Source organism: Salvelinus sp. IW2-2015, linkage group LG37 (genome assembly GCF_002910315.2).
Source record: "Salvelinus sp. IW2-2015 linkage group LG37, ASM291031v2, whole genome shotgun sequence".
NCBI classification, from domain to species: Eukaryota; Metazoa; Chordata; class Actinopteri; order Salmoniformes; family Salmonidae; genus Salvelinus; species Salvelinus sp. IW2-2015.
Window position 1 is genome coordinate 15243860 of NC_036876.1, and position 23583 is coordinate 15267442.

Genomic DNA, 23583 nt, shown 5'->3' on the forward strand with positions numbered 1-23583 from the left:
GTCTGGGTAGCCATTGACTAGATTTCAGGAGTCTATGGTTTGGGGTAGAAGCTGTTTTAGAAGCCTCTTGGACCAAGACTTGGCACTCCAGGACCGCTTGCCGTGTGGTAGCAGAGAGAACAGTCTATGCTAGGGTGGCTGGAGTCTTGACAATTTTTGGGGCCTTCCTCTGACACCGCCTGGTATAGAGGTCCTGGATGGCAGGAAGCTTGGCCCCAGTGATGTACTGGCCGTTCCACTACCCTCTGTAGTGCTTGCGGTCGGAGGCCTAAGCAGTTGCCATACCGGAAGTGATGCAACCAGTCAGGATGCTTCTCGATGGTGCAGCTGTAGAACCTTTTGAGAATTTGAGGACCCATGGCAAATCTTTTCAGTTTCCTGAGGGGGAATACATTTTGTGTGCCCTCTTCACGATTGTCTTGGTGTGCTTGGACCATGTTAGTTTGTGGTGATGTGGACACCAAGAAACTTGAAGCTCTCAACCTGCTCCACTGCAGCCCAATCGATGAGAATGGGGCGTGCTCGGTCCTCTTTTTCCTGTAGTCCACAAGTCAGGATCACATTGAGGAGAGGTTGCTGTCCTGGCAGCACATGGCCAGGTTCTGACCTCCTCCCCATAGGCTGTCTCGTTGTTGTCGGTGATCGCTGTTGTGTCATTGGCAAATTTAATGATGGTTGTTGGAGCGTACCTGGCCATGCAGTCATGAGTGAACAGGGAGTACAAGAGAGGCCGAGCACGCACCCTGAGTGGCCCTGTGTTGAGGATCAGCTTGGCGGATGTGTTGTTACTTACGCTCAACACCTGGGGCGGCCTGTCAGGAAGTCCAGGATCCAGTTGCAGAGGGAGGTGTTTAGTCCCAGGGTCCTTAGCTTAGCAATGAGCTTTGAGGGCACAATGGTGTTGAACGCTGAGCTGTAGTCAATGAATAGCATTCCACGTAGGTGTTCCTTTTGTCCAGGGGTGGGAAAGGACAGTGTGGAGTGCAATAAAGATTGCATCATCTGTGGACCTGTTGGAGATGTATGCACATTGGAGTGGGTCTAGGGTTTCTGGGATGATGGTGTTGATGTGAGCCATGACCAGCCTTTCAAAGCACTTCATGGCTACAGACGTGAGTGCTACGGGTCGGTAATCATTTAGGCAGGTTACCTTAGTGCTCTTGGGCACAGGCACTATGGTGGTCTGCTTAAAACATGTTGGTATTACAGACTCGGACAGGGAGAGGTTGAAAATGTCAGTGAAGACACTTGCTAGTTGGTCAGCACATGCTCGCAGTACACGTTTTGGTAATCCGTCTGGCCCTGCGGCCTTGTGAATGTTGACCTGTCTAAAGGTCTTACTCACATCGGCTGCGGAGAGCGTGATCAGTCTTCTGGTACAGCTGATGCTCTCATGCATGTTTCAGTGTTTTTGCCTCAAAGCGAGCATAAAAGTAGTTTCGCTCATCTGGTAGACTCGTGTCACTGGGCAACTCTCGGCTGTGCTTCCCTTTGTAGTCCGTAATGGCTTGCAGGCCCTGCCACATCCGATGAGCGTCAGAGCCGGTGTAGTATGACTCGATCTTAATCCTGTATTGACGCTTTGCCTGTTTAATAGTTCGTCAGAGGGCATAGCGGGATTTCTTAGAAGCTTCCGGGTTAGAGTCCCGCTCCTTGAAAGCGGCAGCTCTAGCCTTTAGCTCAGTGCCGATGCTGCCTGTAATCCATGGCTTCTGGTTGAGGTATGTACGTACGGTCACTGTGGGGARGACYTCATCGATGCACTTATTGATGAAGCCAATGACAGATGTGGTGTACTCCTCAATGCCAGTGATGGAGTCKRGGAACATARTCCAGTCTGTGCTAGCAAAACAGTRCTGTAGCTTAGCATCTGCTTCATCTGACCACTTTTTTATTGATCTAGTCACTGGTGCTTCCTGCTTTAATTTTTTYCTTGTAAGCAGGAATCAGAAGGATGGAATTATGGTCAGATTTGCCAAATGGAGGGCGAGAGAGAGCTTTGTATGCGTCTCTGTGTGTGCAGTATAGGTGGTCCAGAGTTATTTTCCCTCTGGTTGCACATTTAACATGCTGATAGAAATTTGGTGAAACTGATTTAAGTTTCCCGGCATTAAAGTCCTCGGCTACTAGGAGCGCCGCCTCTGGGTGAGCGTGTTCTTGTTTGCTTATGGCGGAATACAGCTCATTCAATGCTATCTTAGTGCCAACCTCTGACTGAGGTGGTATGTAAACAGCTACGAATAATACAGATGAGAACTCTCTCGGTAGGTAGTGTGGTCTACAGCTTATCATGATATACTCAACCTCAGGCGAGCAATAGCTCGAGACTTCCTTAGATATCGTGCACCAGCTGTTTACAAAAATACATAGACCGCCACCCCTTGTCTTACCAGACGTTGCTATTCCATCCTGCCGGTACATCGTATAACCAGCCAGCTGTATGTTGATATCGTCGTCGTTCAGCCACGACTCCGTGAAGCGTAAGATGTTAGTTTTTAATGTCCCGTTGGTAGTTTAATCTTCCCCGTAACTTGTCGATTTTATTGTCCAATGATTGCATGTTTGCTAGCAGAATTGAGGGAAGTGGGGGTTTATTCGATAGCCTCCGAATTCTCAGAAGGCAGCCCACTCTCCGGCCTCTCTTTCTCCACCTCCTCTTTACACAGTTCACTGGGGTCGGGGCTTGTTCCCAAGGGAGCCGTATATCCTCCGCCTCGGGCTCGTCAGAGTCATGAAAGAAGAAAAAGGATTCTGCTAGTCCGTGGTGAGTAATCGCAGTCCTGATGTCTAGAAGTTATTTTCGGTCATAAGAGACGGTAGGGGCAACATTATGTACAAAATGAGTAAAAAAAAAAAGTTACAAACAACGTAGAAAAAAAAGAAAACACAATCGGTTGGGGGCATGTAAAACGTTTGCCTTCTGCTCCGGCGTCATTAATCCGTCTGTGTGCATATTTCAAGACATGGCATATGAGGGTGCTGTGGGATACCCAATTGGGTGGACCAATATTTTTTTCCAAAATCATCGCCATCACTACAACAGTGGATGAATCAAATGTACTATTATTTAAATAATCGAAAAGGTGTGAGCTACGGAGAAAAATAGAACAGTGCAATTTGAGGCCATATGGCAGAGTGCTACAAGCACTGGAACGTTCCAGAGGATGAAGGATAAGTGTGGTCGAGACATGTATGTTTGTGGTTGGAACATGTGTGTCTGAGCAGGTATGATGTCATTGATGTTTATTGTAATGTGTGTGCGTCTGATTATTGTCTTTTGTTCATATATGGTTGTTGTTTGATAAAAAACGAATAAACCAAATCCATTGCGTTTTTTTAAATGTTCCCCTCTAATCAGGGGGACCGATTTAGACCTGGAACACCAGGTGGGTGCAATGAATTATCAGATAAAACAGAAAACCAGCATGCTCCGGACCTTGTAGGGTTAGAGTTGAATACCCCTGCTCTACACCGTCTTTGGCTATGAAGCGGTTTCCTGGCGATCACTTGCTCTGCAACTATGGAAAAACAATGACAACACACACATAAGTAGTAGAGGTAAAAGGTAATAACATGGTCAATCAAGTTAACCGGTATGAATAGATCATTTATTTCATAAAACAGTAGTTTATATACACTTCAAGTGAGATACAGTTCCAGTTTTGACCTTGCTAACCTCCCACCCAAGTCCAACTCAACAGAAAAGGGTCCATTGGAAATGTCACACATTAAAACAAGAGGGCATAGTCAAACTGACAAATCAAAACAAAGCATAAAGAAAAGCAGATTTACTACAAATCTAAATGGCCAGAACTCATCATGATGCCTCTATTATTCTATTTCATGGCGAGGTCAGATTTGTAAAAAATGTATTCAATAATTTAAAACGGGCCATTTATACTTACCGGGTTGCACTTCTGTGATATAAGGCGTGTTCACATGCTATCAGAGTTACCGGAAGCTCTTCAAAAGCACATACACACAACACACACAAGGATCCTCGATGGTCACGTGTGAGGGACACTGATACAGTATGACAGGAAGTACTCAACAAGACAAAATAAAAATCGTAAAAACATGGGATAAATTGTCCAAATGACAGTGTGAAACTACAGGGGTGAAACTGCACGAGGTGACAAGAATGATTGTTATTTTTTATTGCAGTGTTCCCCGCAAAAAGGGAGCAGGGGGAATGGAGTACATCCGTCTTCATACAGTGATCTGAATGTCTACGTGCACAGGGGGGTGAGGAGTGATCCCTAAATGCAGTGATCCCTAAATGCTTGGGGGGCTCTGGAGTATGGCGCGTTCTGTACGGTACCTGCATTCGGACCTAGCCTCCAATACATTCAGAATCATCTACAGAGGAGTTATCTTTTTTGGCAGGTGGTGGTGGTGGCGGCGGCAGACATGAAAGCAGTAGTACGATCTGTGAACTGAACACCACACCAAAGCGTCTTGTTGAACAACTCTCTCCCATTGAGCTCACACCTTGAAACCAAGGCTGGTGTGTTCAGTTAGTTTGAAACGGGGTAAAATCAGAGCTCCTAACACGACGCAGGTCTTTCAGCTACATTAGCAAAGGCATTACGGGAACAGGGAACATACAGCGTGCAATAGATCTGAGCRGCTCTGCTCCTCACCATGGAGTAAGACCGCTTCTGATTGGGTTACAGCACATACCGAGTGAGAACATCCAATAGAGGAAGGGCATACTGAGGCCAAATAGGGACACCAGCATTTCGACACAGGAGATCCTCAGCAGTCTCTTTTCCTTTTCGGAGTCGTCTATTGCACACCGGCATCGGTAGCAAAACACATTTGGTGCAGCAGCTTCAAAATCAAACCGTTACATATATTAAGATATGACACTTCAAATAGAAAACAAAGAAAACAGAATAATTCATTGATGACAAATGAAATGTGCAAAAAAAGAAAAACAGAAAAAAATGCAACCGATATACATAACGACACAGAAGATTCTCGTAATCTATCTTAGCCGTTCCACTTTAGTGTATGTATAGGACATCATTAAATATCACTTCCATTTATTTTACCCAGGCAGCTTATTTCCTCATTGAAGAGGGTTGGTAAAATGTTTCTTTAACAAGTTAACCGTAACATTGTGGTGCCTCAAACAATACTACATGCAAAAAAAAAATGCTATTTGTTGTATTTCCAATGAATCTTCATAAGAATAAAAATCAATTCACTATCTCCTCTTTTCAAGCCGATGAACAGTTGTCCCCAAATCAAACACCCACGGCTTCTCCTTGGGAGTCTTTAGGTCATAGAATGGTACGGAAACAAATAAAAACAAACGAATGAACGGCAAACAAATTAAAAACACATTGAAACCACATCAGACCAAACAAAAAAAAGGCTAACAGTAAAAATCGCAGCTGATTTGTAGGAATGACCAACGGCAACGGAGGCTGGGAGTAGAGGTAGAAAGGGAGGAGAAAGTGAGAAAGAGGAACTAGCATCCCTGCTATAGACATATGGGAGTGTACAGTACATTCGAGAGCATCCTTCGTCTGCCCGGTTCGATTTGGGGAAGGGGGACACAACATGTGTTGAGGGGGGTCATAATAAGTCCTCGTACCCCCTTACCCCAGTCTTTTCCAGACCTCCAGTGTCTCTGCTCCATGAACCAGGTCCAGGGGGAACACAGTGGCTAGTTTTCCCCATCCGTGAGCACTCCGAGCCTGGGTATGTCCATGCCAGGGAGGGCATGTCTATCTGGGTCCCAGAGGGCAGCTCTCACACACAGCCTGGCCTGGGCTAGTCTAGTGTTTCATACGGTCAGGTGGAGTACTGGGTCGGAGAATGAGCGTGTGTCTGTGTTGTCTTGCTCCTGGATAACTGGACTCAGCGCTTTAGGACTGGACTGTTCCGCTCCTGCAAGGCCTGAAGAACCTGAGGACGCCAAAAGGAGAAACAAGGAAATATCAGTCATGTTAAACAGGGAGCATGGAGTTCATACCATACTCAAAGGAAGAGGCATGGTGTATTCAATCACATATGAAAGGGCTTCCAGGAAATTCCATCAAGCCTCATTCTTTAGAATGCTGTACACAGACAGTGGTGCTAACTAACAAAGCACAAACCTAGAGCTGACATAAGTGTCCCTTCCACCACCTTCCTAATTCTGTTGCGCCGCACCTGAAAGAACGTCTATTTTCAAGATACTATTTTGAAGTCAGCTGCCTCAGAAGGCTTCTTAGCACATCCCTCGTAAAAACAAAAACCGAGGAAAACCAGAGATGTCCACGTCTGTGTGTGTCATCTCACCTGCCCCCATTTCCTGTTCTTGCTCGTCATGTGGACGGCGTGGATGTGTGAGAAGAGCTGGTCGGGGGAGATGTGGTCGGGCAGGCGGGTGAGGAACTGGGCGTTGTGGATGAAGTCCATGCGGGTCAACACGTCCTCGTACAGGCGCAGGATTCCCAGGGCCACCCGGAACAGGAACTCGTCACCGTCGCGACAGAACACGTCCCACACCCGACACGCCAGGTCCAACGGCAGCGACTTACTGTACAGGGTGAAGATCCTATAGATAGATAGAGATACTTTATTTGGTTACACCTTTCCATATTGAACCATTGAGGTACAAAAGGTATCATACAGACAGAGGCCTGCCGTTATTTTCACACACAAACACATTCACAGGCGTGAGTAGTCCATCGAGACACACCAAGCATACACAAAACCACACACAGTCCAATGCACAAAAAATAGAACAATGAGCAAGAAGAGAGAGTGAGAAAGAGAATGCAGATAAGGACAATGGCATTTGAACAGATACGGCTCTGTAAATCAGCAAATTCCCAAACTATCTACAGATTAAATGTATTTTCCTGGGACACTTTTGGTTTGTATGGGATTTATTGACATGGTCCAATAGCTTATGTGCAGGGCTTCCTCTCTTGACTTCCACCTCCCCCTCATCTCTTAATCAGTGTATAAGTAACTGATGTGAAAACTGGCAGCTGTGTGGTGAGAGCACGGGGTGMGAGAGGAGACCACCGGTAAAGCCACTCACACGTCCGGTCTTCTCAGTACACAATAACACATTCTGAAGGGCAAAAATTACACAGAGAAAAAAAAAAAGTGCCGACAAAACGTGTCAATCTTTTAATCAGATATTTTTTCATATTCGTAAATGGTAGGTGATCTTTCATTTCATATATGTGGCACAAAAATACAGATTATACACACATTTTACATGAGCAAAAGGATTAAGAGAGAAAAAGAGAGGGGAGAAAGAGATGGTGGTCTGACTTACCAGTCAATTAAATAAATATCGGGGGTCATGTTGTTTTCCTTGAAATGTACAAACAGCTTTGGTAGGTTTTCTTCAAAGAACACCTCAAATGCTGCAAAGTACTTCAACATCTGAGGAGGTAGAAGCAGGAAGAAACAACCGAGTCAGATAGACCACATAGCCCGGCTCTCGGAGCCGTGACTCAGACAAATGTAATAACGTCGCTACAGTTGCCAAAAGGGTGCTAAGTGCTATGACAAATCAGTGCTAACAGGGTGTGCAGGCTTTTGTTCCAGCCCAGCACAAAACACCAAATTCAACTAACTGTAGCGTGTGTGTGCGTGTGTCTGACTAAACTGTACTCACAAGGCTGTGGTCCACTCTGAAGAAGGCCATCTGACAGGGCTTGTTCAGCAGGTTGGCGAAAGCTATGAAGGCATCCGGCGTGTCCAGGTTGAGGATCAGCACCGCCGCGATGAACGACATGCCCTGCACCTGAACCCCCAGGGAGGAACAGGTGCTCGTGACTATGTTAAGTGTATGTTAGCAGTGCTACATTGCTGTAGCTATGTTGATATATATACTGCATCTCAGTACTATGCACTCAAAAATGAACACATGAGATAGTGTGTTAGTGATGTGCACGATTATAGTAGTGGGGTGGTGTTAGTGACATTTGATGTTAAGTGTTCATGACTGGTGTTAGGAGCCTTACTACGAGGACTAGTCATAATGAGAAGGGGGAAAGGAGATTATATAACACTTAACCTGAACTCTCCATCTATCCCAGAGGCCTTCAATCTATCCTAAGGCCTGACATATGGGGTCAGTCCAYGGCTGTATAGTACAAAGCAGGATCAATGAGTTAGCCAGCTAACTTTCAGAAAGAACCAGAAATAACTGATTATCTGGTTCATTAAGAAAAGTYAACGTATACGTTTTTGGTRGTTGAGTCAATTAGAKCATGTCAAGGTCATTRCAGAATACGTAGGCCAGTGGCGAACTCATTGATCTTGCATTATATAATACTCCTCCAGAAGCCGAGATACATTTCTCTGTAAACACACTGTGTGCTGTTTCTCAGCATTGGTGTGGTGCAGCCACAGTAAACATGTCTAGTAGAGTATACTGACTTAGAGGCTTTTACCACACACAGTCCAACTCATTTCATTAGACTCAAAGGCAATAGCAAACGGGCTGAAAAGTGGGCTTAGTTAATCTGATAGTTCTAATGTGTGGAAGGTTCCGGGAGCATGATGAGGAACGCAACCAAAAGAGATCAAAACGGTTAGGTCAGTGCTGCATTGGAATACACAGATGTAAGCACATWAACATACACACAGAGAGAAAGGGCCAGGTGGGGTGGGCAAATATCTCAGAAGAGTTTGACTAATCTTGTTGGCGCGATGGAGGCCTGCTGCTTGTCTCTCAGACTACATATACTGGCTGTTACGTAGAGCAGAGCGAGGCTGTCCCCCAAAATAACAACCTGCTCCCTATATAGTGCACRACCTTTGACCAGGGCCCATAGGGCTCCAGTTAAAAGTAGTGCACTATATAGGGAATAAGGTACCATTTGGGACAAACCCCTAGGCTAACGTATGACTCACTGCCACTTTGTTCATAGCCTAAGATACAGTGCTCGTCTATGACATTACACAATAGGGCTGAGATAGAAGGAATGGTTTCTGATTAAGCCCTTATTGTGTGGGGGCCCTTGTGCTTCTGACGAAAAGGCATTAAATACTGAGACACTTCGCATACACACAAAGGCACAGACTTAGACCAATGAGCAACTCATAAAGTGTGTGTGTGTACTTACGTAGCCAACGTCTGGCCTATAGCAGGTGTATGCTCCCAGGATGCTGTGCAGCATGTCGTAGTATGGACCTCCCTGTCCAAACACAGGAGGAATTTTAACACCGTAAATTATTTTTAGACTATCTGCTAATTACCATTGAAAACAACAGAAGGAATACTAGGTTGTCTTCGCTGACATTTTCAATCTCCCAGTTTGTAATCCCAACACGTTTCAAGCGGACCACCATCGTCCCTGTTCCCAAGAGCTCCAAGGTAACCTGTCTAAATGACTATCACCTTGTCTCACCCACATCTGTAAATATGAATTCCTTTGAAAGGCTGGTCATGACACACATCGACACCATCATCCCAGACACCCTGGGCTCATCCCTATTTACATAGCATCACATGTGGATCTGTTGGGGCTCTATTTCAATTGCACTTCACACTGCACTCTCCCACCTGGACAAGTGGGGAAATAACTGAGAATGCTGTTCATAGACTACAGCACAGCGTTCAACACCATAGTCCCCTCTAAACTCATCACTAAGCTGGGGACCCTAGGACTGAACACCTCCCTCTGGAACTGGATCATGGACTCGCCTGACTGGACGACCCAAGGTGGTGAGGGTAGGCAACAACACCTCTGCTACGCTGACCATCAACACAGGGGCCCCTCAGGGGTGTGTGCTTAGTCCCCTCCTGTACTCCCTGTTCACCCACGACAGCGTGGCCACGCACGACGCCAACAAGTTCTGACGACAACGGTGGTAGGACTGATCKCAGACAGCGATGAGAAAACCTACAGGGAGTTGGTCAGAGATATGGCAGTGTGGTTCCATGACAACAACCTCTCTCGCTCTCTCTCCCAACGTCAGTAAGACCCGTAAGACAGGATAAAGAGGGCAGAGCATGCCSCGATCCACATCGACGGGGCTGTAGTGGAGCGGGTCGAAAGCTTGAAGTTCCTTGGCGTCCACATCACTAAGGAATTATGGTCCACACACACCCACACAGTCGTGAAGAGCACACTAGTGTCTCCTCCCCCTCAGGTGGCTGAAAAGGTTAGGCAGCTGCACCATTTGTGAGCAGCTTGACTGGCTGCATCATCGCTTGGTATGGCAAATGCAATACCAATGACCGCAAAGCACTACAGAGGGTGATGCGGACGGCCCAGTTCATCACTGGAGCCGAGCTCCCTGCCATCCAGGACCTCTACATCAGGTGGTGTCAATGAAAGGGACGAGAAATTGCCAAAGACTCCAGCCACCCAACCCATACTGTTCAATCTGCTTCTGTCTGGCAAACAGTACACGAGCATCAGCTCTCTGACCAACAGGCTTCAAGACAGCTTCTACCCCCGAGCTAAATAGTGAATTAATGGTTACCCGGACTATCTGCACTGACCCCATCTTSCACCGACTCTATGCACACTCACAATACTATATATACACACACTCCCACGCATACCGACAACACATACACACCAATTCATTTAATTTAATGAATAAAGTGATCATCTATAGAGTTGATATATTATTATTAAATAAACAGTTTATTGGTTTTTGTTCTGCCACTGACCTGTTGGAAGATACAGAGGTGTGGGAAGGTTCTGGAGATGTCCAGTGTAATCAGCTCCAGACTGGCCTCTCTGTCCGCCAGGGACAAACCTGCATCTACACACGCGCATACATAGATAGACACAGACAGACAGACAGATAGATAGACACAGACAGACAGATAGATAGATAGACACAGACAGACAGATAGATAGACACAGACAGACATGGAGGACAGAAGAACATGTTAGAAACACATTGAATGATTCAACAACCACACGTTTCTTGTAGCCAACTCTCGTGTTCTGTAACCTTCTGTAGGCTATATTTAGAATCAATGTGAGTCAGATTGAAATCCTCCACCATTTGTAAGACAGGTCAAACACTTCCAATTGCACTTTAGAAAAAAGGGTATAAAGAAATGAAAGTAGCATATTTTTCCGTCTCTACCGTGTACTCCCAATAAAATCAATCAATCACTACCTTCAGTCTCTGGTTCAGTGGGTGGTGCAGTAGGCATAGATTTCCACTTCTCCCTTGCCCTGGCCAGACAGATGTTAAACAGCTCTGTGGACAAATAGAATACATCACAACTTTACGCCTGTTATTGCGCACACACACACACAAAATAAAACCTGCCCTTGAGCCAATTAACATGGGAGTAAAATCACAGACAGGGACTACGCTAGTAATCCTATCAAAAGCCTTCTGCTGCAGCACATCAAGGCTGAATACATTCTCAAGGTCTTCTCTCCATTATCAAKGACCTTTGCAGTGTCTCAATGGTGCTGTGCTTATCTACTGGCCTTCTCCTAGACCTGGCGTTGCCCTCTAGTGAGGAGTAATTGAATCTGTGTAATGAGATATTTCTACATAATAGAGTATGGCACCATATAGGGAATTGGGTGCCTCATTCACAACCCTGAATCACCTTGTGATGAAGTTAGCAAAGTTGGTATACTGGTATTCGGCTCTTTATGGAAGAACAGGAGACTTTACAGGCCAATATTGTCTCTGCATTATGAACCCTAACAAGCTATGCGTCGCCCACACGACCATGTATAGATAGATAGTATAGATAGAGAAACTCAGACGGACACTTCCAATTGAAATCCTCATTTTCTCTTTCTGTAGAACTCTGGTGAAGGCAAAGAGTCGAAACTTGTTGGTTTGTAAACAATAAATAAGCTTTCCTACTAACTTCCATTGTCCTCTGAGAGTATCTGAACCTGTACTACACCTCTGATTATTTGCCAGAGCAATGGAAGAATGCATTCATATTGAGGTATYTATGTAGATCAATGGCTCTTGGTTTAGCTCTGCGCTGAATTTTAGATTTTTTTTATAGAGGCCCCCCATCTTGGTGGTGTAGAGAAATGTTTGCATTTTTAAAGGCCAATTTCCTGCAATTCTACACATTTTGCCTTGGAGCTGAGAGAAAAAGTTGCAGTTTTCAAGTTAATTTCCTGCAATTCTATGCATTTTGCCATGGATGGCTAATGGTGTGTTTTTTTGCTCAAACATAACAGCAAAATCAATACTGCTAAATTCCTTGTTTTTGGAATTGTCAATTCTCCTTGATTGTCTACCTTTTATTTTGGTAAATTGTTAGTTCTCAAAGAATATATTATAAAAATGTAAAAAAAATGATATATATAAATATATATATATATACATACATTATGTTTGTATAAATCGGGTTTTAGTCATTTAGGTTTACACTTGTTTACATTGTTTTTCCATCCCGAAAATTCATTCCAAAAACACTGTTATGTTTGTATAAATCGGGTTTTAGTCATTTAGGTTTACACTTGTTTACATTGTTTTTCCATCCCGAAAATTCATTCCAAAAACACTGTTTGGACATAAATAACGCTTAGACGGAAAAATCCATGTGAGTAGACATAAGAGGGAGAGATATAGGTTGATTAGTATGCCGTGTAGCTCAGCTCAGGACTTAGGTGGGCTTATCTGCAAGTGCCTCTGAGGGCTTTCACCTCAGTAGTGAAAATGTGTGAGGAAGACTGCACACACACACACACACACAGCAAGTCTGTGTGGAGGTATTAATATGAAGTTCCCAGTGAAAGTGAAGGCCACGTATTTGCATGTGTGTGTGTGTGTGTGTGTGTCCAGTTGAGTCAGTGAACTCATTGGGATGCAGTTCGTTCTCGTATCAGGAGAGCATTCAGCCGTGTACCTTCGCTCTTCAATCTATCTTTGGCATTGTAATTGAATACCAAAGACAAATTGTACATTTCTAAGACCACTGTGTGTGTCACACCGATACATGATCCCATTAGGTTCGGCTTGTCACAACCAAAATGGGCCACCGGAGGGGGTGGTTTTTCCAATGACTCATGCTGAAACGAAGACCTCCGGTATTATTWTTWTTTTTTTGCCTTTATTTAACTAAGCAAGTCAGTTAAGAACAAATTCTTATTTACAATGACGYCCTACACCGGCCAAACCTGGACAACGCTGGGCCAATTGTGAGCCGCCCTATGGGACTCCCAATCAAGGACCGGTTTGMGATACAGCCTGGATTCGAACCAGTGTGTCTGTTGTGACACCTCTAGCACTGAGATGCAGTGCCTTAGACCTGCATCTCACCCTTAGATATTTACAGTATTATAAGTCCTCTCTTTACTTCACTCACGCATGCCCCCCAGGTGTGATGTGAGGTGTGTATAATTCAGTGCAGTCTCTCAGGCCTACAGTGAGAGGTGTGTCGTACCGTGGGTGATGTTGAGCTCGTTGCCCACCGCCAGGCTCCAGACCTTGCCCCTGACGCTTGGGGGCACGCCCTGCCACCAGAGCTCCCTGACCCGCCGAGACGTACACATGGCACTCCAGTTGGGCAGAATCTCCAGGTTCCAGGTCTGGGCGGCGTTGCCGATGCTCTCCTCCAGCTTGCACCTGTCCTCCAGTTGCTTCCTCCTCTTCTGGGCCTCCTTGAGCTCTACAGAGGGAAGGGAGAGAGTGTTAGACAACAATATAATATAAATATGTGGTCCTCTGTAGCTCAATTGGTACAGCATGGTGTTTGCAACGCCAGGATAATTGGTGTGATTCCCGGGAATGTCCATATGTTTTTTTTTTTTTTTTAATTGCACGCATGACAGTAAGTCACTTTGGATAAGTACATCAGCTAAATGGCATTATAGACATTCTAATTATAATATTACCATATACAGTTGAAGTCGGGAAGTTTACATTACGCAAATTTTGCCACAACTTTGGAAGTATGCTTGGGGTCATTGTCTATTTGGAAGACCCATTTGTGACCAAGCTTTAACTTCCTGACTGATGTCTTGAGATGTTGCTTCAATATATCCACATAATTTTCCTCCCTCATGATGCCATCTATTTTGTGAAGTGCACCAGTCCCTCCTGCAGCAAAGCACCCCCACAACATGATGCTGCCACCCCCGTGTTTCACGGTTGGGATGGTGTTCTTCGTCTTGCAAGCSTCCCCATTTTTCCTCCAAACATAATGATGGTCATTATGGCCAAACAGTTCTATTTTTGTTCCATCAGACATTTCTCCAAAAATTACGATCTTTGTCCCCATGTGCAGTTGCAAACCGTAGTCTGGATTTTTATGGCGGTTTTGGAGAAGTGGCTTCTTCCTTGCTGAGCGGCCTTCCAGGTTATGTCGATATAGGACTCGTTTTACTGTGGATATAGATAGTTTTGTCCCCGTTTCCTCCAGCATCTTCACAAGMTCCTTTGCGGTTGTTCTGGGATTGATTTGCACTTTTTGCACCAAAGTACGTTCATCTCTAGGAGACAGAAAGCGTCTCCTTCCTAAGCGGTATGACGGCTGTGTGGTCCCATGGTGTTTATACTTGCGTACTATTGTTTGTACAGTTGACCGTGGTACCTTCAGGAGTTTGGAAATTGCTCACAAGGATGAGCCAGACTTGTGGAGGTCTACAATTTTTTTCTGAGGTCTTGGTTGATTTCTTTTGATTTTCCCATGATGTCAAGCAAAGAGGCACTGAGTTTGAAGGTAGGCCTTGAAATACATCCACAGGTACACCCCCAATTGATTCAAATTATGTCAATTAGCCTATCAGAAGCTTCTAAAGCCATGACATAATTTGGAATTTTCCAAGCCGTTTAAAGGCACAGTCAACTTAGTGTATGTAAACTTCTGACCCACTGGAATTGTGATACAGTGAATGAATAATAAGTCTGTAAACAATTGTTGGAAAAATGACTTGTGTCATGCATAAAGCAGATGTCTTAACCGACTTGCCAAAACTATAGTTTGTTAACAAGAAATTTGTGGAGTGGTTGAAAAAAATAGTTTTAATGACTCCAACCTAAGTGTATGTAAACTTCTGACTTCAACTGTAAGTATTAGAGTGCATTTGGAAACTATTCAGACCCCTTCCTTTCCCCCACATTTTGTTACATTACAGCCTTTTCTAAAATTGATTCCCCCCCTCATCAATCTACACACAACACCCCTTAAAACATAGCCAAAAAAGGTTTTTCAAKATTTTCTGGGAAAGGTACCAAAACATTTCCGCAGCATTGAAGGTCCCCAATAACACAGTAGCCTCCATTTTTAAATGTAAGAAGTTTGGAACCACCAAGACTCTCCCTAGAGCTGGCCGCCTGGCAAAACTGAGCAATCGGGGGAGAAGGACCTTGGTCAGGGAGGTGACTAAGAACCCGATGGTCACTCTGACAGAGCTCCTCTGTGGAAATGGGAGAACCTTCCAGAAGGACAACCATCTCTGCAGCACTCCACCAATCAGGCCTTTATGGTAGTGGCCAYACGGAAGCCACTCCTCAGTAAAAAGGCACATGACCGCCCGCTTGGAGTTTGCCGAAGGAACCTAAAGGACTCTCAGACCATGAGAAAAAAGATTCTCTGGTCTGATGAAACCAAGATTCAACTCTTTGGCCTGAATGCCAAGCGTTATGTCTGGAGGAAACTTGGCACCATCCCTATGGTGAAGCATGGTGGTGGCAACATCATGCTGTGGGGATGTTTTTCAGCGGCAGGGACTGGGAGACTAGTCAGAGAGATCCTTGATGAAAACATGCTCCAGAGCGCTCAGGACCTCAGACTGGAGCGAAGGGTTCACCTTCCTACAGGACAAAGACTAAGCACACAGCCAAGACAACGCAGCAGTGGCTTCGGGACAAGTCTCTGAATGTCTTTGAGTGGCCCAGTTTTTGCTTTGTCATTATGCTTTGTCATTATTGTGTGTAGATTGATGAGGGATAAAAACGATTTCATCATTTTTAGAATAAGGCTGTAACGTAACAAAATGTGGYAAAAGTCAAGGGGTCTGAATACTTTCCGAATGCACTGTATGTCACCATTATATACTGTAGTATCCTTTTAAGACCGCTGATCTGTAAGGATGTCATGGTTGAAAGCAGTATAGTGGGAACCCATCCAGTCAGTTTTCACGATAGACAGTAGCCATTATAAAAATATCTAAGGCTGCGTTTACACAAGCAGCCCAATTCTGATCATTTTCCACAAATCAGATCAGCTAATTTTACCAGTAATTGGGCAAAATATCAGTAAATGTAAACTAAAAAGCGGGAAAGTTAGAAATGCATTCCATTTATTTTGACTATGAGTGGTCAAGACAGAAAGGAGGATTTTTGAGACTAATGGGTGAGAGGGAATATKAAAAWAAAAAAAATGGCCGGATATGATCCAGATGAATACACACCTCTCTTCTTCGCCTGGGCCACCATCTCCTCATACTGTTGTCGGTGTTTCTGTGCCTCCTCTGCAGGCTTGGCTGGCAGATTACTGCAACACAACACATCCCAGAGAGTGAATGTGGGTGAGTGAGTGTGTGAAGTTTAAACTTGGTCCCTCGCATTATTCATGGTGGGGTATTAGAGGCAATGAGAAAGGCAATGAAAATGAGTGAGAGAGGGTTGGAAAGGGAGAGAGAGAGAGAACACACTTCTATCACCATTTTGGCACAGACACCACCTTACACTTTCACCTCTAAATATTCTACAGGATTACAGCCACAAACACCTTCTTCACTGTGGGGTAAAGAAAGAGAGGGGCATTAAACGTTCAGTAGCCTCTCTCTCTCTACCGTCAACTGTACCTAGCCCACCTCTCATATAACCATATGGGCTAGGCTGGTATAAACAAGATAGAATGATGCAGGGGAGACAGAAAACAGAGAGAGAGAGTGCTGCTAATAGGTTCTCTCTACATGGTCCTGCTGCAGTGCAGTTCGAGAGAGAGGTGGACGGGGGGGGGGGGTAAGTAAAGGAATAGTGCGGAGCGACTAGTGCTTCTTGAGGTCGGTTTGGTTTTGGTTTGATTATTACAAAATAATCACGGTTTACAATTTAAGTTCCGATCATTTTTCTTAAAACGGACCTGAAGAGTGAAAATCATGTTTTTCATCAAATTGGATGATATTTAGATTAAACCAATTCATAGTAGATTGACCCAAGTATTAGAAATGACTGTAGGTGGTAAATTGACAAAGCTGATCATAAAGTCACTGGTCCCCTCCCACCGTGTCAAACGCTTGGATTCAGGAGACAGGCATTACTTCCGTCATTACGTAACGTCATATAATTTTAACTAATTAAAATATGTAACGCCCGGTACTCATTTTGGGTGCCGGTAGAGTTAATATTTAGGTGCAGGAGCTCCACAATACTTTTGACCTAATACTCTATAAAAGAGGAACAGGAGTTCAAGCAGTAGAACATTTTAGGTGCCGGTACTCAAGTCAAGCAGTGGTAACGCCTTAAAACTGTCATCACATGTGCGCGTCACAGGGCTTTGCTTACAAACAGTAAGATTGCTCCAGCAGAACATGGCTGGTAACTAACCCTTTTTCATCTGTCTTGTGACTTAAAGCAAGCAAGCTACTTACCAGCATACCGGAAAAAGCACACTGTGCAGGSAACTGGATGTCATAGTGTCATTAACAGTGGATCAGGGGATCTTGCAAGCGCTGACCATAATGTAAGTATCAGAGTTTGATGAGTCTGACACGGTGGCTGTAACTGTTTTGACTTGTGAACGGAATATTTTCTGTAACACACTTGATAGTCACTATATGGTTGTTGTTCTTCCATCACTAAAAACCTCTATATTGAGTCTGAGGACTGCCAGCACACAACATCTACTCTGTCTGCACAGGTTCCCCAGGAAACCACCACAGCAGGAAGGCAAAGAATATGCTGTGGGGGATATGCTGTGAAAAAGGTTCTTACAGACAGTGTCAAGTCAAATTCAAGTACTTTCAAGTACTTTTTCAAGCATTAACATTTATTTTCAAAGACCATCAATTTATATGAGTTCCTATTATGCAATTGTTTCTAGTTGCCATCAGTTGGTGGTATATCACCACAACCCCCCCCCCCCCAAAAAAATCAATTCCTTACAACTTCTACTCAATAATACGAGTTTAACTACTTAGTGGTTTGTCCTTTAAAAGTTGCAGCGTACTGCAGCAGTTTGCGTGGTACCGCAGAACTCTATGCCAACCACTGGTACCATTAATGCTAGTTAGTGCTAGTTTGACCACCAGAGGGCATCTTTGAGATAGCCTTCAATAGCGGCTGTACTAGAGAATTTAAAACCTTTTTTTGTACGAACATAGTATATGGGACTGATTTTAAGACATTTTGCTGAATTAATTTTGTGTTTCTATTCTAAGTAGAATATTGTGTTATTATTGTTAATATTGTGTTTCTATTCTAAGTTGAACCACCCCGTCGGGGGTTCCCCKCTGTTGAGAAGGAATGAGTAGYCTGTCCTTGTAAATAAGAATTTGTTCTTAACTACCGCGCCTAGTTAAATAAAAGATTACACTGAGAGCATAACATTTCTACACCCTAATTGTGTAATTGTAGTCTAATCAATATCCAAATGGAGATTCAGTGAAAATAAAAATCTCATTGATTTATCATGCTTGTCTCAGAGCAATGGGAAACAGTGCTAAAATAGTTGTAGGCTATTTCTTCAAATCCTATTGCTTCTAACTTCAGTACGCTCTTTAAATAAATAAGACCTACACCACTTTTAACAGCACATTACTCAACACTAGTGAGACTCATGTCGCCTACGGTAAGCCCACAGTATATCMAAAAATATGACGTGACACTCCGCCAATAATTACATATAGAGGATTAGAAATTAAAACCAAAAGCCGCCTCATGGGTCTCCCGGTGGCAGCAGTCACGGGTATCGAACCTGCATCTGTAGCAACGCYGGATCCCACATCCACTCCGGAGCCCCCATCCACAAACTATCAAAATACAGAGAGGTGTTGGTAAAGGTATATTGTCCTCCTAATTGGACTACAAGTGTTTGAAAACCTGTTTTAAAAATGCCACCAGRTGTCCATCAATATTGTAAATAAAAACACAGCATCTTGTTTACATTCTTTATTGTAACCACAATGTCACAAATAATTTGTAATCTACATTTCCAATTACTTTTAGAGTTTGGGATTKATTTGATTAATAGTATGGTGTTTCTATTCCAAGAAAAACTCTGGGTTTCCATTAGGATTGAACGGAAAATATGGCGCTGTACAACGTGACGGTCGGGAGTAGAATCCCCAAGTTGTGCGGGCACGCGGAAGACTGGGGTTCAATTCCCCAACGGGGAGGAATGAGTAGGCTGACCTAGTTAATAAGAATTTGTTCTAAACTGACGTGCCTAGTTAAATAAAGGTCACACTAAGAGCATAACATTTCTACACCCTAATTGTAGTCTAACCAATACCCAAACCGGAGATTCAGTCAAAATAAAAAACGAATTGATTTATCAAGACCAGTCCCCATGCTTGTCTCAGAGCAGCAGGAAACGATGCTAAAATAGTTGTAGGCTATTACTTCAAATCCTATTGCTTCTAACTTCAATATGCTCTTTAAATAAATAAGATCTACATCACTTTTAACAGCACATTACTCAACACTAGTGAGACTCATGTCGCCAACGGTAGGCCTACAGTATATCGAGAAATATGACGTGACTCTCCGCCAATAATTACATATAGAGGATTCTAAATTAAAACCAAAAGCCGCCTCATGGGTCTCCCGGTGGAGGGCGGCACGGGTATTTGTAGCAACGTATTTTGCATTACGTTGCGGTGACTTAGACAACTACACCACTAGGGAGGCTCCATCCAAAGTCTCAAAATACAGAAAGGTGTTGGTAAAGGTATATTGTCTTGCTAATAGCCCATACTGGTGTCCAGGTCAGGATAACCAAAACATTTCTTTATTAAAGACTATCAGAAAGAATGTTGGTACTTATTTATTTTGAATCAAAGCCATGAATGAGTGAGTCACTCAGCTTTATGTAGGTGCCGGGCTATATGGCTGTGCTATCAACTTGATAATATATAAAATTATATTTTGGAGGTTACTTCGTTTTCATAAAAATGAAAGTGAGCGATTGTAATCTGAAAAGGCCAAAATAATATTTGTAAAGAAATTGCAACCAATCATGGCCGGTTGTGATACAGCCAACCTAACTTAGAATTCTCCCCCTACCTTCCTTCTAGGCAAGTRGATTGTCCAGCTACCTGCTAAAAGCCATTATTTTATTAACGAAAGCATAAAGATGTCATTATTAGTTACATTGTTATAGTTTGAACGTGCAGACTGGCACTAAGAGCAGCAGGAACGTTTCCCTAGTCTGCGCCATTATTAGTGCAATGCCCCCCCTTAAAGTGTTGCTCTGTGCTACCCAGTGTGGCGGGGTGGGTGTCCACCCCCCCCTTTCCTCTTCCTCCCTTCCCCATGGGCTAGGTCCGTCTTCTGAACGTGGTTCTGCGGCACATCCCGTGCCCCCTGCCCTCATGCCTTGAACCTCGCACCMCTTTCAGTTGATACAGCTGGAGAACTGCAAGGCAATCTCATTGTGCGCCACTCGGGAGCCATGACCAATATATATTGTCCTGCTAATAACAGGGTTAATAATATATCTGTGAGAATATCCAAGGGGCTTTTATATAATTCTAAATTAATAATAATAATCATCGCTTTGTTTATTTTGTTCTCAAACAATGTAAAATGAGCGAGAATAAGGCCATTCTTGAATGTGGGTTGAGACATTGCTACTAATTTGTAAATAAAGCCAGTTTGTTATTTAGAATGATTTATTTCTGTTTTTAGAGGGACAGAAACCAAAAACCTACAGTCATCTCATGGGTCTCCCAGTCGGGGACAGCACAGGTATTGAACCAGCATCTGTAGCAACACTGCTTGCACTGCTATGCTGTGTCTTAGACTGTTGTGCCACTCAAACYTTGTACAACATGACCGGTCGGGAGTGGGCTACATGACTACAGTACGAGCAAAATATTCCTAACAAAATTAAAGAATAAAAACCTTATAGTGTAACAACAGTTTTACTAAGTAACACTGAAGTTGTGCACAATTATCAGTTTCTATTTAGGTTTATGTCGCCCCATTCATTGTCAATTAGAGACACAGTAGGACCAAAAAGCATAATCAGCGCTCTAACTCCCTCTTGTGCTGGTCTGGAGCAATGAAGTGGTGACGCAGAGTACCGTACTAGACCATAAATTACCTCTAAAGTACCGCAACATAATCGCAAAACGTTTAGTGGAGCAACCAATGTATTTACTACATACCAGAGTGGTCAGTACTGATGATGTTGACTTATGTACTTATATGAACTGTAACTGAGTCAAATCTTTGAAATTGTTGCATGTTGCGTTTATATTTTTGTTCAGGGTACATGATAATAATATGAAATTGTCTTTATATTTCACTAAATGTCAGGTCCCACAAGCTGCCCTAACACATAATGACATGAAAGTGAATTCTGACTGAAATGCCATTCGTTGACTCTAAAATGTTTAATTCTATTCCCATTGGAAGAGAAACAAGTTAATGTGTTTGATGAGATTACAGATTCTCTCAGGGGACCCTTTTTTAAAACTATTTTCACTGTCAACGGCGTCTCTCTGCCACTGGCCAATGTAGGTCTGGGTAGTTTGTTTCACCTCTCGGCCTGGGTCGTGGGCGGAGTTTCCCATTGGACAGAGTGGTGAATGAATGGGCTGCTAACAAGGCAAATCTGAGGGAGCAGGCGAACGTAACAAGCAMACATGAATCATTCACGATTCCACTCGATCGCAAAGGTAGGCACGATTAGAACACAGATCAAGAAGCCTTCGGAGAGTTGATCAACGCTGGGAATGCAAGTGGGTAAACGATCATTAACTAAATAYATCTAAATTTGCCCGGGCATTTTAGCTATTGATGTGACGTTTGGCGGCGCCTAATCAGTCACTTCCGTACCTGCCTGGCTGAGTGGCAGTGTGGGTGGATTGAGCGAGCTCGCCTGGCAATCAGAGCACGAAACACGTGAGGAAATAAAACTTGGTAGTCTGCCTCAATTAATTCGCATTTTTGTAATATTTTTCATATTAGATCATTTTCTGGTCTCTCCTCATTTTAATTCAAGTTCTTTTCAAGTACCAACTTGAGAACATTTTCAAGGTGTTCCAGTACCTGAATTTCAGAGTGCCAAATTCAAGTACTTAAGCACCTCATGCCCCTTGTGCGAACCCTGTGTGAAGCCTTTGAAGACAGACTCAACATACTGTCAGTCATAGTTATTCATTTCAAATCAACTGAGCATTTCAGGCACACATATTCCAAATACAAAACACTGAAAAGTTTCACCAAAAAGTGCACAAGCAAATATTGCAATTTTCAAATTGAGTACTTCAAAAATACCAGAAAAAAACATTAGACATAGAATGAGTAGATCACTACATAAACTAATTGATAGCTTAACTCAGGACAGTAAATAAAAGGACATTAAATTCACTACCCATTTAACAAACATTTCCCTTTTCAAAACATTACAGGCTACATAGACAGGCTTCCTGGATCTCCTCTTCAACTAGTTACCCTTGATCCAGCGCCGTATGTGGGGAAGCGTGCTTCTACACCTGCATTGCTTGCTGTTTGGGGTTGTAGGCTGGGTTTCTGTACAACACTTTGAGATATCAGCTGATGTACGAAGGGCTATATAAATACATTTGATTTGATTTTGATTTGTGAGCTGTCCATCCCAGAACCCCTGTATGCCCAGTGTGAGAGGCCTGACGAGGCCATAGCTGGATGTGTCTCTCGCTTCAATCTTGGGGATGGCTGAAGCCAAGTGGGAGACTGAAGCCTGCTTGATTGAAGCGGGGTACATGGGTGCCCCTCCTCTCCCGCTCTCCTCCCCATCAATCTCTGCAGTTGGTTGCATTTCCTAAAGCCTAAGTAATTCAGTTTTATGTGATATGTGTGAATATGATATACCATTTTGGTTACTTGGTCTATTTTTTTTCAAGCATTCGGACGGAAGATGAGTGTTAAAAATTGTACGAATCAATGGGGTGCCTATATTAGGCTCATAGCTCAAATCATTTTTTGAATGGCATCTCACCATTATCTTCACACTTTTATTTCTCATGAGTGTTCGTTCATGTTGATCAATATTTGGGCTATGCTAGCCTATTTACATGATCAAAATAAACGTTTGATCAATACATTCCAATTCTGAACATAGTCATTTATAATGCTAACACAGAGGCACCAATAAATTGTCCAGTGCACATATTGTATGCTGTTTTCATGTACATTCCCTTACGTGTAAACTTCTAAGGTGACTCTGGCTTCACTAATTCTTTGTGAACAAGTGTATCAGTGAACAGTTGTTCTGTAATTAGCTACAAAACAATAGAAATGCAATTTGTTATTGCTGCGGTTTGTCTGATATCCAACGGGCATGATCAGCTCTGTTGACCATGATAGCGCTTTTTGCTGAGAAAAATTGGGCGAGGTACACTATTTAGGCTCGAATGACATCTGGCCGATTGTGTAACTTGATACCTGGCAACAACCACGAGGGTGTTTCAAAGAGCAGTCAGTCAAAGGGAAGCTCAATGACAT

General features: G+C 43.5%; 1 protein-coding gene and 1 long non-coding RNA gene across 3 annotated transcripts in view; both read right to left on the reverse strand.

The window, feature by feature from the left end:
- The window catches only part of LOC139023852 (uncharacterized), a 278919-nt gene that overhangs the window by 32159 nt on the left and 223177 nt on the right, over positions 1-23583 (reverse strand). The window lies entirely within an intron of this gene.
- tbc1d14 (TBC1 domain family, member 14) overlaps positions 3582-23583 on the reverse strand; it is a 79209-nt gene continuing 59207 nt past the window's right edge. For both annotated transcript variants that reach the window (XM_023982221.2, XM_023982223.2), the window contains 9 exons: positions 16335-16417; positions 13364-13588; positions 11110-11193; positions 10649-10743; positions 9090-9161; positions 7634-7762; positions 7289-7398; positions 6295-6553; positions 3582-5919 (listed from right to left, as the gene is read on the reverse strand). In XM_023982221.2, the coding sequence (XP_023837989.1) occupies positions 5872-5919; positions 6295-6553; positions 7289-7398; positions 7634-7762; positions 9090-9161; positions 10649-10743; positions 11110-11193; positions 13364-13588; positions 16335-16417 (1105 nt within the window). In that variant the 3' untranslated portion in view covers positions 3582-5871. The remainder of the gene's footprint in view (positions 5920-6294; positions 6554-7288; positions 7399-7633; positions 7763-9089; positions 9162-10648; positions 10744-11109; positions 11194-13363; positions 13589-16334; positions 16418-23583) is intronic.